General features: G+C 48.4%; 1 protein-coding gene across 1 annotated transcript in view; it reads left to right on the top strand.

Moving 5' to 3' along the window:
• The window catches only part of ZBTB16 (zinc finger and BTB domain containing 16), a 195,535-nt gene that overhangs the window by 121,804 nt on the left and 58,270 nt on the right, over positions 1–15,461 (top strand). The window contains exon 4 of the mRNA XM_030837401.2: positions 9,231–9,317. Coding sequence (XP_030693261.1) covers positions 9,231–9,317 — 87 coding nt within the window. The remainder of the gene's footprint in view (positions 1–9,230; positions 9,318–15,461) is intronic.

Raw genomic sequence — 15,461 nt, forward strand, 5'->3', positions numbered from 1 at the left:
TCTTTGATCTTCTCCCAGTGGAGGGTGACCGGGCCATGTCTTTACTTGTACATTGTTGGTTTGTGTGGGGGTGTCTTGGGGGTGCACAACCATCATTGTCATTTTCCTTTCTTTACCTTCCACTCCCCAGAGAAAGTCTGCTGAAGACTTACCCAGAGTGGGAGTCTCTCCTCCTTCCTTTTTTCTCTTTGTGTTTGGTCTGGGGTGGTAAGAATATTTTAAATGTTATGATATGTTTATTGCATGCATTTGACGTCTGTGTGGGTTTCAGACATCGACACTGGGGAAGGAAGCAGTGGTAATAAAGATGATGTTAGGGACAAGTAGCTTTTACTGAGGAGTTGCTGGATGCCGGACATGGTGGGAAAGACTTTACATGCACTATTTAAATGAATCACCACTCAACCCTGTGAAGTAGATATTCTGTGCCCGGTTTTACAGGTGAAGAAACAGGTCCAGAGAAGATAATTAGTTTACCCAGGGTGGTAGCTAGAAATGGTAGAACCCAGGACTTGAATCTGTGTTTGTTTGATTCCAGAATGAGGGTTCTTCTCTACTAGGCAGCTGTATATTGGGTGTGTGTGTTTCTGCTGGCCATGGACTGTGTTTCTAAGCCTATCGGGTTACCTGCTGGTGCTAAGAGTGGCAACAAAGGAGTTTTCTAAGCCTCTCTGGGCTGCGAACTGAGTGGCAGGGATAAGGGACAAGGTGGACCTCTGTTTTCTGAGATATGAGAACAGGAGCAGTGAAAGCCAAGGGTGCCAGGGTACCCTCAAACCTCCTGGTAGTATGATGTTTATTAGGTAGGCTAAGAAATGGCCTCTCAGACTAGAGATGCCTCAGCCCTTCCTTTTGACCCATTCTAAGATCTCATCCTCTACAGAATGGACTTCTAGCCAGTTGTGAGGTGTCTGGCACTTACCAGGTCATTGATGGGAAATTGACTTCCAGAGATCGGAAAGCCTGCTGCCCGAAATCCCCAGTCATTCAATGATCTCTGTCGCCCGGCCCGGGAGACTGTCTTGGTGGCTTTCTCAGTCCTACCTTTGATTGAGGCCCTGTGTCATTAGTTCATCCCCCCACCCCCATCCTGTAGTGAGGCCAGGCCCTGAGGACCTTTCTCCTCCTTCGTTGTCACGGAGAACCACCCTTGAACCATATTCTGAGCCGATCAGTAGGGCTGCTTGTTTTCCAGGCAACCCGCATCTGCCCACGTGCTTTCCCTTTTCCCTCTCCCCTGAATCTGTGTATCTTATGGAGGTGCTGGTTTTGTATCGGTTTCTGTTTTGTTGATAAAGGTGAAAGAGAGAGAGAAAGAACGTGTTATAGAGAGAGCAGGCTTCCAGCTCCTCTTAGGGAGTACACATCTCCTTGAGTGAAAGAACACGCAGTGCTGGCCTTTGGAATTGGCAGCCAGGGTACTGTTCTCTGTCAGATAAGAGGTACTGTAAATAAAACTGTACACCACGGCCCGTTGTAAAATGCCCGGCGTCTGTACTCATTGTTCTGACGGCTTATGCTTTTTTTGGGTCTGCTGTTTTGGTACACTCTGTACTTCCTTATGTAAGCAGGCATGCATATCTCATCAGAACAGTCAAGATGTTTATTTTAAAATCTCAAGGAATTAAAAGAAAAAGGACACAGGACTCAACATCAGATGCTGGCAAACGTTAGGTGTTTTTTCAGTGGTTCCTTCCCCCCCCCCCGTTGGTAGCACGGGGGTGGGAGAAGTTTTGGAGGGGGAGGGATTTTGACATTTTTTTCTGCTCTCATTGGCTTCTACCTTCTTTACTTCAGAGAGACTCCAGCCCACATCTGATTGTGTTCGGTATCTTCTCGGCCCCTTCCTAGATGCTCGGGACCCCCCACCCCATTTCTGGGCAGGAAGGCTAGTAGGGAGGAAGGTTCTGTAGTCTGCCAAGGGGGAGAAGCCAGAGGTAGTGGCTGAGGAGGGGCACAGCTGCGGGGAGCCTGCCTGACATGCTTCTGCTGGATTTCAGCTCTGTTGCTGTTGGAATGCTGGGCATTTGATAGAAAGCTTTATGGTTTTGAAAGTGCTTTTCTGGCATGTCTCTCCTTTGATTCCTGCGAGTCAGGGTGATCCTTAGCCCAGAGTGGAGTGGCTCCCACACACGGAGGCCTTACACGGGCTCCAGCCTCCATGTGGGCTGTGGCGACTGCCTCCTTTCTTTTCACCCTTAACCTGCTGTGAGCCCTCCTCCTTCCTCTGGCCCCCGTTTAACTTTCTGGAGGCATCAGGAAGTCAGGGGGAAAGGGGAGAATTCCGAATGGTCCGGCAGCTTCTGCTCCCCTCCCCCCTGGTGCAGCATCCCTGGGAGACTGGCAAGGGCGAGAATGTCTGTCTGTCTGTCTGTCTTTCCCTTAACACTGACTCTCAGATGAACTCAGTGCCTGGGCTGGGAGTGGGATCATTCAGCAGACCTCTGCCAGCCCGTGAAGGGTCCACTCGGGCTGACCGGAGCCTCCTGAATGTCCTGGAGGAGGGCTTGCTTGTTTGCTGCGGGGCTGTGAGTCCTGGGTGGCTGGGCGAGGAGCAGAGGGCCGACAGAAGGGACATCCTGCTCCAGAGGAAGCAGACAGCTCCACTTTCTAAGCTCTCCTTTCCTTCTCCCCCAAACTGCCTGAGAGCCAGCCAGAGACCATTTCCTTGAGTTTTGAAAAAGGGACAGCAGAGAACCCAGGGTGTGTAGAAGGACTCTGCCACCCCCTAGGGGACAGCCTGTCAGTGCCCCCTTCCCAGGCCAGTTCTGTGCCCGGGAACCTACCCGAGGGTTTCTTTGTTTATCAGGCAATCATTGAGCACCAGCTGTGTGTCAGGCACAGAGTGGAGAATTGGGGATGGAGCAGAGGACAAGACAGATGCCAGCCTTGCTCTCACAGAGCTTACAGTCTGCTGGGGAGACAGAAAAGAGGAAAGGAGCCCATAAGGCAGCACAGAACCTGTGAATGGGGCTCCTGGGACTTGTCAGGTTCGGATGTAAAAGCTGGGGGAGGGGGTGCCGTGGGAGGGAGGGAGAGCTGCCAATACTGACACGCCGGTCATATGACAGATCTTCCTGCACTTCAACAAGACACTCACGTTTAAATTAGCAGGACAAGGGGTGTGTGTGTGTGTGTGTGTGTGCGCGTGCGATTATAGTGAAATATGTCTTTACAAATGTGAGACTCACTTTACACAAGATAAATGGCCCCCAAATAGCTGTACACTGAATTTCAGTAAAAATCAATTATACTTTGCACGAAGGAGTTCTTGAAAGGAGTCCTGGCTCCGAGCCTGGCTGGGTTGATGGTCAGCACCACTGACGGGTTCTGCGGCTCTGCCCCCATGCATGGCCCCAGCGCTTTCCCCACCTTGTCACAACCCCTTTGGGACGGCCTCTCGCTGTTCCCATTTTACAGACGGAGCCGCAGCCTCACTGAGATGAGGCAACTCACTGAGGGGCACAGCTGGTGATTAGCTTGGCTGGGATCTGTCTTACCCGAATCCTGAGCTCTTAACCACATTCTGCTGCCCCCCCCCCGCCGCCCCTGGAAGTATAAAGAACATTAGTAATATCATAGCCACAGAGGGCCTGGCAATTAACAAGTTTTACGTTTGTTAATATCCACTGTCTCCTTCAATCCTGACAGCCTCCAGTGAGGCAGAGGGATCCGATCATTCCCATTTCACAGACGGGGACACAGGCGTGTTGAGGTGTGGTGACGTGTGTGATGTCCACAGCAGGGAATGGCTGAGCCGGGCCCAGGACCCAATTCTCCCCACGTTGGATCTTACCATCACCTCCTCTAGTTCACTCAGATCCGTAATTGCTGGGGAGGATGCGTGGGTCTAGCCCACTTTATCATGGTGTGGTTCTGCCTCTTTGCTATTTAATTTCTTTCCCTGCAATCCATACCCCATCTCTCCCTCTCCCCTCTCTTATGCTATGCCAACCGGCCAGGCTCCCCGCTCTTCCTTTGCCTGGACCGGGCTTTCTTAGAGAGTGGGCTTACCTTCTCGTTCTCCCCTCAGATGTCAGCTCATCCCATATAAAATAGACGCCCCCGCCCTCTCTGTCCCTCTTCACTTATTTCTCTCTTTTTCGCTTATTACCACCTATTTTATATTTACCTGACTTTTATTTTTTAAATTAAACAATTTTTTTTGGCCGCACTGTGTGGCATGCGGGATCTTACCCAGAGCAGGGATCGAACACCGTGCCCCCTGCAGTGGGAGTGCAGAGTCTTAACCACTGGACCGCCAGGGAAGTCCCTTACTTGACCTTTAAAAATGTGCCTTCTGCTCTAGAATATAAGCTCTCTGAGGGCAGGGATTTGTCTCTTTTGTCCATTTGCTGTAAGCACCCCCCTTGGCATCTACTTAACAGACATTCCGAAAACATCCTGTTTGTGTAGGAAGGAGATGGGGAGGAATGTCTGTCCCTGAGCCGTGCCCTGGACTTCTCCCCACTCCAGGATGAGCCCCAGGAAATATTGGGGGTGGGGGTGGTAAATGCAGCTGATATGTCCGTATGTGCCCATTGTGTTCAACTGGCATGACCTCCTTCCTGCCCCCACAACCCCCTTGCACTGATGCTTTATAAATATATTAGTGGCTGAATGATGTCACCGTAATGCATTTTGGGAATGGCGGTGTGGTTTACGCACACTTGAGTTGCCCTGAATGCAAACCTGACATCATACTGAAGGCAGCAGCGAACAGCATATGCACAGTAAACAGGCAAAGACTGTCTTATTGATTAACAGATGAGGCCTCTATTATTGATCAGAGCTCAGTGAGGAAATTTATCACTTTTAATTTCAGGGCTGCCAAATATTTCTGCCTCTGAGCCAGCCATTACAGAGACAATTTAAAGGCACATGCCTCCTCGTGCGGGGGCGGGGGGGGGGTGTCTCTGCCTCTCTCTGCTTGGCTCCTGTGTCCTGGAACTGCCCGTCCTTGCTGTTGGGCTAGGGGTTTGGGGGGAGTCTGGGTGGGGGTGGGGAGTGCAGAGGCTTCATGAATGGGGGCTGGCGTGGGAGCCCATGTCCATGGTATCCGCGTGGGAGGGGGGTTGTCACCCACAGTCACTGAAGACGGGACTTTCACACACTCAGCTCAGCTTTGTGACTTCAGCAAGGCAGGGGTGGAGCGGGGAGGACTTTGAGGGCATCCAGATGTGGTCAGGCCTGGGCCAAGCCGGCAGCCTTGCCGAGCTCGTGTGTGCTAATCTGCTTTCTCTTCATCTGAGCTTGTATGATGGCGTACATCCGGCCCTTGACTGCCTACCTGTGCTCCTTCCTTTCTCCCTGCTTCTCAGTCATTAAAGCAGATGCTCCTGCAGCCACATGGATGGCTGTCTTCTAAGAAACCTCCTCCCGCCCAGCCCTTTGAAGCTACGGCATGAGTAGGTTCCTCACCCAGAGGCAGGGCTCCAGCGCCATGGCGATGGTGATGGTGATGGTGAGTCCACGGGGCACCCTCCCCTTTTCAGTTCCTGCTTCCCTCCTCAGGCCCCTCCTCCCCCTTTCTTCTTTAGGGGGCCATGAGAACCAGTGGGATGTAGAAATAAAGAAATAAATACAGTTAAATCCGATCCCTTAGAGATCCGCAGAAAATCATTGCTGGCTCATGATTTGGAACTGGGGACAGTTTCTCACTATGACAGGGCTGCGACTTCATCCACCCCCAGTCGTCCCACCGCTGCCCTTTGAGGTGCTTGCTGCATTTCCATTATAAATGGATGGAAAGTGGCTTGGCTGTCTCTAGTGTGAACACAAGTTGTGACTGCTTTGCCATCGAGTTCCCTGGCTCTTTCTTTGAAGCTCTAGAAGCCGCTGACAGGTCCTTAGCCCTAGGACGCCTGCAGTTTGTAGGGACACCTGGAGGGGATCACGGTATTCTCCCTGCCTTGAGGCGAAATTCAACTCCAGCCACCTAAGACAAATGACAACATTTATTTTTAAAGCGCTTAAGGAAAAGTGATTTCATATCTTTACTGGGGCACTTTATCACTCATTTATTTAGTTAATCAACTGATATTTATTGAGAATCTAATAGAGGGCATATGCTGCTCCTTATTAGGAATGTAGACAAGATCAGTGCCCTAAATGTTTATTAGTATTTAAGTCTATACTAGTTCAACTTGTATTCTGAGTTCTCGCCCTTAATGTGCTAAATAGTCCAAGGCCAAGATTTTAAAACTATTTAAAGAGTAGTGGAACCCTTTTTTCCAAATAGAATTTTACAAAACCTTGATGTATAAAAGCATAAATTGGATTTTAATTTTTTTTTATTTGGGGAAAGGGATTTCAGAGCCCAACTTCATATTCATGAGGCATCTTTGCAGATGGACCCCTAGGGAGGCTGAAGGGTATAGGGATTAAGAGCAAAGGCTGTGAAGTCAGGCTCCCTGGGTTTGAATCCACCTCTGTGGTTACCTACTGTGTGACACTGGGAAAGCTATTTAACCTCTCTGTTCTTGAGTTGTCTCATCTGCTAAATGGGTGTAATCATACTATGTCCTTTAAAAGGTAGTTAGGAGGGCTTCCCTGGTGGCACAGTGGTTGAGAATCTGCCTGCTAATGCAGGGGACACGGGTTCGAGCCCTGGTCTGGGAGGATCCCACATGCCGCGGAGCAACTAGGCCCGTGAGCCACAACTACTGAGCCTGCGCGTCTGGAGCCTGTGCTCCACAACAGGAGAGGCCGTGATAGTGAGAGGCCTGCGCACCGCGATGAAGAGTGGCCCCCACTCACCGCAACTAGAGAAAGCCCTCGCACAGAAACGAAGACCCAACACAGCAAAAAAAAAAAAAATTAATTAATAAAACTCCAACCCCCAACATCTTAAAAAAAGTAAAAAAAGGTAGTTAGGATTAAATGAAATGATACATCCTAAATACTTAGCCTCATGCCTGGTATACGCCACAGCCTCAGGAAATCTGAGATGGTTTGAAAACAGCACTAGACTGCTTTCTACTACAAATATGTAGAAGAAGTAGTTCTGTCTCTTACAAGACTCTGATATGAAACTAAAACACAGGTACACTTAAAGAAATGCTCAGACGTGTTGAAAGGAACGCAGTGCAGCTGCAGATTAGAAAGGGTAGAGCAGTGAGGGGCCCGGCGTGCTTGGCACATGCGTACTCCGGTCTTGGAAATGGACTAGGACCGGAGCAGACAGGAATGAGGCGGGGCGTTGCTCAGGCACAGAGACCCACCGAGGATCAAGCGGCGCCCACAGAGGGCCAGGGAGGACAATTTCTAGTGGAGCTGGACAGACAACTGGGTCAGGTTATGGAAGGCCTTGAAGCCAAGTAGAGGAATTTAGAATCAGTGCAAATTGTGAGCCACTGTATTATTTTTTTAACTTTTAATTTTATATTGGCGTATAGCCGATTAACAATGTTGTGATAGTTTTAGGTGCACAGCAAAGGGACTCAGCCATACATACACATGTATCCATTCTCCCGCAGACTCCCCTCCCATCCAGGCTGCCACATAACACTGAGCAGAGTTCCCTGTGCTGTACAGTAGGTCCTTATTGGTTATCCTTTTTAAATAGAGCAGTGTGTACATGTCAATCCCAAACTCCCTAACTCTCCTTTCCTTCCCCCCTCCCCGCCGTAACCATAAGTTCATTCTCTAAGGCTGTGAGTCTGTTTTGTAAATACATGTATTTGTATCATTTCTTTTTAGATTCTGCATATAAGCGATATCATACGATATTTCTCTTTCTCTGTCCGACTTACTTCACGTGATATGACAATCTCTAGGTCTATCCGTGTTGCTGAAAATGGCATCATTTCATTCTTTTTTATGGCTGAGTAATATTCCATTGCATATATGTACCACATCTTCTTTACCCATTCCTCTGTTGATGGACGTTCAGGCTGCTTCCATGTCTTGAGCCATGGTATCTTTTTGAGCAAGGAAATGTGAGGAATCAAGTGGCCTTCAAGGAACCTGCCTCTGTTGGGTGGATCGGAGGGTGGCTGATGGTGTGGCAACTCTCCTGAGTCATTGGGTCATTCTGGGCATGACCCAACAAGGGCCTCGGTAGGGGCAGTGGTCATCGACATGCAGTGGAAGAGATGCATCTAGAAGACATTTTGAGGGAAAACTGCCAAGGCTTGTGACAGGCGCCCCCTGGACGAGATAACAGAGCCTTGAAGACTGTTAGCAAGTGGTAGAAAGTCATCTTCACATCATGACACTGGTTCCAGAAAAGTTGATCAAATTGAATTGCATTGAATTGATTTCGTTTATTCCATAGATATGTACAGTAATACGTTCCCACTGGGTGTCAGGCAGATGCAGCTGTGCGTGAGGTGACATATTCCCTCCCTCGGGGAGCTGGAAACGGAGCCACAGGCATTTAGGAGACACCCTGGTGAGGCCGTGACCCAGAATGTACAGGGTGCTGTGGGAGCACAGAGGAGGACTGCCTCACCCAGACAGGGGGCAAGGGTTTGGGAGCTGAGGAATGAATGATGAAGCGGGGCTAGCCGTACTGTGGGGCTGGGGAGAGGGGCAGGAGTGTCAGAGCCAGAGGAAGTACAGAAAGATGCTTGGATACCTTGCAGTGAAGAAGCAAAGGGCTGGAGACCAGGGAACAAGGATGAGGAGAGAGAAGAAGCAGGAAAGAGAAGTGCAAGAAGGGCTTTGTGAGTCACCGTGTAGAGTTTGGACTTTATCCTGAAGGCACTGGGAAGTCATTCAGAGGTTTTAAATGGTCAGGTACAGGAGGTGGCCAGGTAGACAGTTTAGTTTTAGACGCACTGAGCTAGGGATTTATCCAGGTAGTGATATGTCAGCAATTCCTATCTTCCTGTAAAATATAATCTGGGCAACAGGGCACGTTACTCCTCATTGGATCACATACTCCTTTCCATCTCTCACCTGGAGCCAGCCGCCCAGAATCCCCCTTCTTCTTGGGCATTGCTCCCGGACCCCATCTCTGTTTGTCTTGGTTATGCTGGTTCTGTTCCCTGTTCTGTCTGGGAGAGCCCTCGGTGGGGGCATTCGGAGCTCAGTTGGGTGGGTGATCACATCTTGGAGGAGGGTCTGGGCTGGCTGCTGGGACCATGGGTTATTCCTGACTTGGGATCTTCACAGGTGTTAAGCCCCCTCCCCCAGGGTCCACCTGCAAGATTTTGGCCCACGACGCCCTCTCCTAATGCAATATCACTCTTGATAGTAAGGTAACTGCCTCTCCTTTCTTTCAGCGGGTGCCAAAGCCTTTGTCTGTGATCAGTGTGGTGCCCAGTTTTCGAAGGAGGATGCCCTGGAGACACACAGGCAGACCCATACTGGTGAGTGACTGATCCCCGTCCCCCAGGTCCTCCGCAGTGTGACGGCACATGGACGTGAGTATCTTGTTTCCCCAGGGGAGCTGTGAGTGGGGATGGCTTGTGCCATGCTCAGCTACCGTTGCTTGTGGGGCTGGCTGGGCAGGAGTTTATGTGTGTGACTTTGCCCCAGAACAACAGCTGCCCTGGATTAGGCCAAGACCTCTGTCTCTAATAGGCCACTTAGATCCTATCTTCATGGAGACTCTTGTGGAGGCCTTAGGAAGCCCGTGATGTTATCTAAGCATCCCCGTCCCTTGGTGAAGGGTCAGGAAACCAGCACCCCAGCTGACTAACTCTGAAACCGTCATGTAGTGGGCTGGTCCTCCCCCTGCAACAGTCTAGTCATTGTCTGAAAGCAAGCAGTCTGTCCACAGGGTTGCGTTTGAACAATATTAACGAACAATGATACTGCTGTGATTTCACGGCATCAGTGTCATCTCATCGTGGTAGCTGACTCCATCATCATCATCATCATCAATGTAGCTTCACAGTTACTGAACGTTCACAAGGTGCCAGGCACTGTTCTCGGTGCTTTACCTGATCTCATTTGTCCAGTCTTCCCATAACTTTGTTAGGTAGGAGGCTATTCCCATGTCATAGATGAGGAAACCGAGGTTCAAAGGGAGGAAAGTGACTTGCTGAAGTGAACACTGAGGACAGGAGTGGTATGGCTTAGACTGCCTGGTTTAATCCTGATTCTGCCACTTACTATCTGTGGGACCTTGGATCAGTTACTCAAGCTCTCTTAATCTGGGTTTCCTCGTCTGTTAGAAAAGTGGAGTAATAATGGCACCTACCTCATAGCATCGATTTTTGGGGGAGATTAAATAAGATATTTAATTAAATAAGATATTTAATTAAATAAGATTAAATAAGATACTTTATTTGAAGTGCTTTGGGGAATGCCTAGCTCATAATAAACATTCAATAAATAGTAGTAGATGCATTTAATTTAATAAATATTTATTCAGTTCCTATAATGTGCTCCGCACTGTTGGGGTCTTTAGATAACATTCTTCATGGAACTGAGATTCTCCAAGGGAGACAGGATACGCAAATAATTGTGCAGTATAATGCCAGGTCATAGTAAGTGCTAGTGAGAAAAAATATAGCCGGATAGAGAGAAAAGTGGTATTTTAGATCAGATGGTCAGGCTTCTGTGAGGAGACATCTGAGTAGAGTCCTAAAGTTGAGAAGTGAGTCATTCAAAGGTTTCAGGGAAGAAGGTCTGAGCAAAGGGAGCAAGCAAAAGCCCTGAGGCTGTGTTGAACTTCACAAGTTCAAGGAAGAGCACGAAGAGCAGTGTGTGGTCGAGGGGTGGGGAGTGAGGTGCAGAGAGTGGTGGGAGGTGAGATTGGAAATCAGGTGGGTCTCTCAACCCTGGCAAGGAATTTGGATTTTCTTCTGCATGTGCCAAGAGTCCTCGGGAGGGGGACAAAAATATTTGCAAATCATACATCTGATAAGAAACTTTTGGTTTGAAAATGTAAAGAACCCTTAGGACTCAATAATAAAAATACAGATAACCAAAATAAAACGTGTGCTAAGGATCTGAATAGACATTTCTCCAAAAATAGACATATGGTCACTGAGCGCATGAAAAGATGTTTGACATCATTAGCCATCAGGGAAATACAAATCAAAATCACAGTGAGATACGACTTGACACCCATCAAGATGTAGCTCTAATGAAATACTGGCAGTAGGAAGTGATGTTGAGAATGTGGGACAGTCAGAACCCTCACACACGGCTGGTGGGAGCGTAAAATGCTGCCGCCCCCTTGGAAAAGAGTCGGGCAGTTCCTCAGAAAGTTAAACAGTTACCGTGTGACCCAGCAATTCCACCCCTACGTGTGCGAAAACATGTATCTACACAAAAACTTTCACATAAGTGTTCATAACAGCATTATTATTTATAATGGTCAAAAAGGTAGAGATAACTCAACGTCCACCTACTGATGAACGGATAAACAAAATGTAATTTATCCATACCATGGGGTATTATTCATCTATAAAAAGGAATGAAGTATTGACACATTCTGTAACATGGATGAATCTTCAAAACATCATGCTCAGTGGAAGAAGCCAGTCACAAAAGGCCACATAGTGTGTGATTCTGCTTATATGAAACATCCAGCATAGACAAATTATAGAAATAGAAAGTAAATTAGTAAATGCCAGGGGCTGGGAGATTTGGGGGGAAATAGGGAGTGACTGCAAGGTATGGGGTTTCTTTTTGGCGGGATGAAAATGTTCTAAAATCGATTGTGGTGATGGTCATGCATCTCTGAATATATTAAAACCTATCAACTTTATACTTTCAAAGCATGAACTGTGTATTATATGGTATATGAATTATGTCTCAGTAAAGCTGCCTATACCTGCACACGCAAACGTTTATAGAAAAGGGGGAATATAGTCCATTGGAAGGTGTTGAAGGGGGGGATGGCATGACTTGATTTATGGGTTTAAAATATCACCCTGGTTCCTGTGTTGAGAACTGACCATAGGAATGTTTCAGTTATCAATTGCTGTAGAAGAAACCACTCCAACAGTAGATTAAAGCCACGATGTGTTACTATCTCAGACAGTTCTGTAGTTGACTGTGCTCAGCTGGGCAGTTTTCACTTGGTTGCAGTCGGATGGTGTCTGGGACCGGAGGCGTCTGCAGGCTCGATAGGGCTGGGTGTCCACGATGGCTTCCTCATTCATATATCCGCCTCCCAGTCCACCCCATGGCCTCTATCTACAGCAGAGCAGCCTGGACTTCTCGCCTGCCTGCTCAGGGCTCCAAGAGTCAGGAAGCAGAGACTGCCAGCCCTCTTAAAAGCTAGGCTGGAAACACATAGCATCACTTCCGCCATATTTCATTGCTCTTAGCAGGCACAGGACAGCCCCAGATTCAAAGATGGAAGAGTAGACTCCCCTTCTCAGGGGGGAATGACAGACACATAGGGGAAGAGGAACTGGGGCAGCCATCTGTGGAGACAAGCCACTAAGCGACCACAGGGACTGGAGGGGAAGAAGGAAGATCGGTCAACTGCTGCTGCTGTTACAATTATTGTCAATATCTTCTTGTCCTTTTGCCTCACAAAATCAGCCCCTCTGAGTGGAAGACATACGTCCTAGCCCTGGTATCAAGGGCTTTGGGCTGGTGTTGCCCTGGCCTGTGGCAGCAGGAGGAGAACTTTCTAGGTGAGCTGTCATTCCAGCCAGTGACCCCCTGGCTTTGTTAAAGAAGGGAACTTGGCAAGATTTTGCCCGGAGTTGCAGAGCTGGTTATCTTCAAAGCCAGAGGAGGACGTAGGTCTCCCAGGCTCCCAGCCAGTTTCTTATTGCTGGACCACATATGTAACCAAGAATCCTAGTCTGAGAATTCAAGCTGGGGAGCTGAGGAGACCGAGATCTGAGCCAGCTTCGCCAAGCGGCTTCATTCTGTCCATCCAGATTAAACTTGCAGCAGCAGGGAGCAAGCTGCCCTCACAGCCAGGGCCAGGGCGAAAGGCTGAGTCCCTGCTCGGTGAGCGGATAGGGGTATTGTTCACAAGCAGACCCCATACACTCATTGAGCACCTTCTGTGTGCCTGGCGCCCACTGGGGATATGGCGGTGAGCAACACAGAGGTGCTCCCTGTATTTCTTTATCAAACAACTTTATTGAGATATAATTTACATACCGTTCACCTGTTTAAAGTATCCAGTTCAATGGTTTTTGATATATTAGTGTATTTTAAAACGGTTGTAAAAGATATATACATAAAATCTGCCATTTTAGCTATTTTAAAGTGTACAATTCAGAGCAGTTAATGATATTCCAACCTGTTTTTAGAGTTTGGTATTGATTCAGCTTTGAAAGTCAGGAGGCATCTTAGGACCAATGCCCTTCCAGGATTTATTAAGTCAGTGAAGACTTGAAAGTGATCAACACTTTCCAAAAAAGGATATTAGTTTCAGGTATGATTGGAAAGAACCTGGAGTTTGAGTCAGAAGCTGAGGAGGGGGCATCTGACTCCACTGTCTAGCAGGTAAATCACCTTGTTCCCCATCCTTTCTGACCTTCAAGTCTCCTCACCTGCAAAGGAGTATAGTGCCCATCCTTCTTGTAGCAGAGGTGGGTCCCAGCCCATTCAGACTTACTTTTGCTTTATCTCCAAGTTGAATCCAAATTGTGGAGGAGAGACCAAGGTGGATGCTTTGAGAAAGGCTCCCTCCCTACCTGGCTGTGAGCGCAAGGCAAGCTCCCGCTGAGTGAGGGACTTCGGCCACTCCCTGGTGTGGGGCAGGGTGCCCTTGGCTGGCGAGAGAGGTGGTAGCAGCCTTATCCTCAGCATTGGGTTGGCAACGAGGCAGCTCTTCTGATGCCCGTTTATCATCTATAGTGCTGTTTCCTGCAAAACCCAGATAGATCCTTAGACTCTTAATAATCAATGAAAGCACACAACTTGAAATCTAGTTGCCATCTCCATTCTAAGACAGGGGGCCTCTGAGGAAGAAAGAGGCCTGGGTATGAGGAATGCTGAAAATGACGCTAATGTTACTGGACTGGGAAAAGCCGGTGGGGTACCAGGTATCGTTGGAGAGCCATCAGGAGGGCAGAGAGAGAACTCTGTAAAGGAGAAGCAATCGAGACCCTGGGAGAGTAAAGTCATTGTAATGACACCTTCATAGTTCTTTTTTTTTTGGCCACGCCACGTGGCATGTTGGATCTTAGTTCCCCGACCAGGGATCAAATCCGTGCCTCCTGCACTGGAAGCATGGAGTCTTAACTGCTGAACCGTCGGGGAAGTCCCCACCTTATATTTCTGATACCTTTGTTGATCCAACTCTAACTTCAGTGCCCTTTCCACCAGTCCCCAGCTGCCTGCACATTGACTCACTGTTGTCTGTGGGTGTGTGGCTGAACGGTTTAGGGAGAGGTCGTGTAGGTCGTGGCCCTTTCTTGGGCAGGGCTCTTTTGGATCCCTGTGACCCATTTAACTAAGAATCCTCAACACCCTGATGCCCATGTTCCCCTTGGGAGATAGGATACAATTTCCCTGAAACAGATCAGGTCTGGGAGTTCCATGCCCAACGCCGCCCGCCATGTCGGAATTCACAGAGCTAACGTGTGGCATGGCATCAGATGAGTGATCGGGGTGCCTCACAGGTATTCTTGACACTGAAAAATGAATTTAGTAGAAAGTATTTCCAATTCTGTTTTCGTCAAACAAAAGTCATCTTCACGTCTCATCCTTTTGACCCCACTTACCCTGGATTTCTGTCCTGGTGTGTGTGACCCCTCCTTGTGCCCTCCTCCAGGATCTTTTTTTTTTAATATATGAATTTATTTATTTTATTTATTTATTTTTGGCTGCATTGGGTCTTTGTTGCTGAGTGCGGGCTTTTCTCTAGTAGCGGCGAGCAGGGCTACTCTTCGTTGTGGTACACGGACTTCTCATCGCGGTGGCTTCTCTTGTTGCAGAGCACAGGCTCTAGGTCCGCGGGCTTCAGTAGTTGTGGCATGTGGGCTCAGTAGTTGTGGCTCGCGGGCTCCAGAGTGCAGGTTCAGTAGTTGTGGCGCAAGTGCTTAGTTGCTCCACGGCATGTGGGATCTTCCCAGACCAGGGCTCAAAACCATGTCCCCTGCCTTGGCAGGCGGATTCTTAACCACTGCGCCACCAGGGAAGCCCTCCCTCCAGGATCTTGGTGGCCTCCGGCTGGTGCTCAGGGAGGACACACTTATGATTGGGTTGGGCTCAGGCTTCGTTGTCACACTTCAGTTTTCTGTTTTGCTACAGTGAAGACTTTGAGGAGATAAACAGAGTCACTTTACACCTTTTATATTATGACAAATACATATTGCAAAACACTGCTGCTTCCAAAATGTTTGGGTTGCAGAGAAGTGAGGAATTAACAGCTCTGCAGCTCCCCAAGATGCTTGTACTTCATTTACACATCAGAATTTTTTTACACTGTTCAGTAAAATAAAAAGCGAGAAAACACACATCCACGCACGTGTACGCACACACATCCACTGCACCACTTGGGTTCTATATCAGGAACGTCTTAAATTAGTAAGTAGTTCTTTAAAGTCCAGATAAACTGATAAATACCGTTAATGGCTTAA

This window comes from Globicephala melas, chromosome 8 (assembly GCF_963455315.2).
Source record: "Globicephala melas chromosome 8, mGloMel1.2, whole genome shotgun sequence".
In the NCBI taxonomy this organism is placed as follows: Eukaryota; Metazoa; Chordata; class Mammalia; order Artiodactyla; family Delphinidae; genus Globicephala; species Globicephala melas.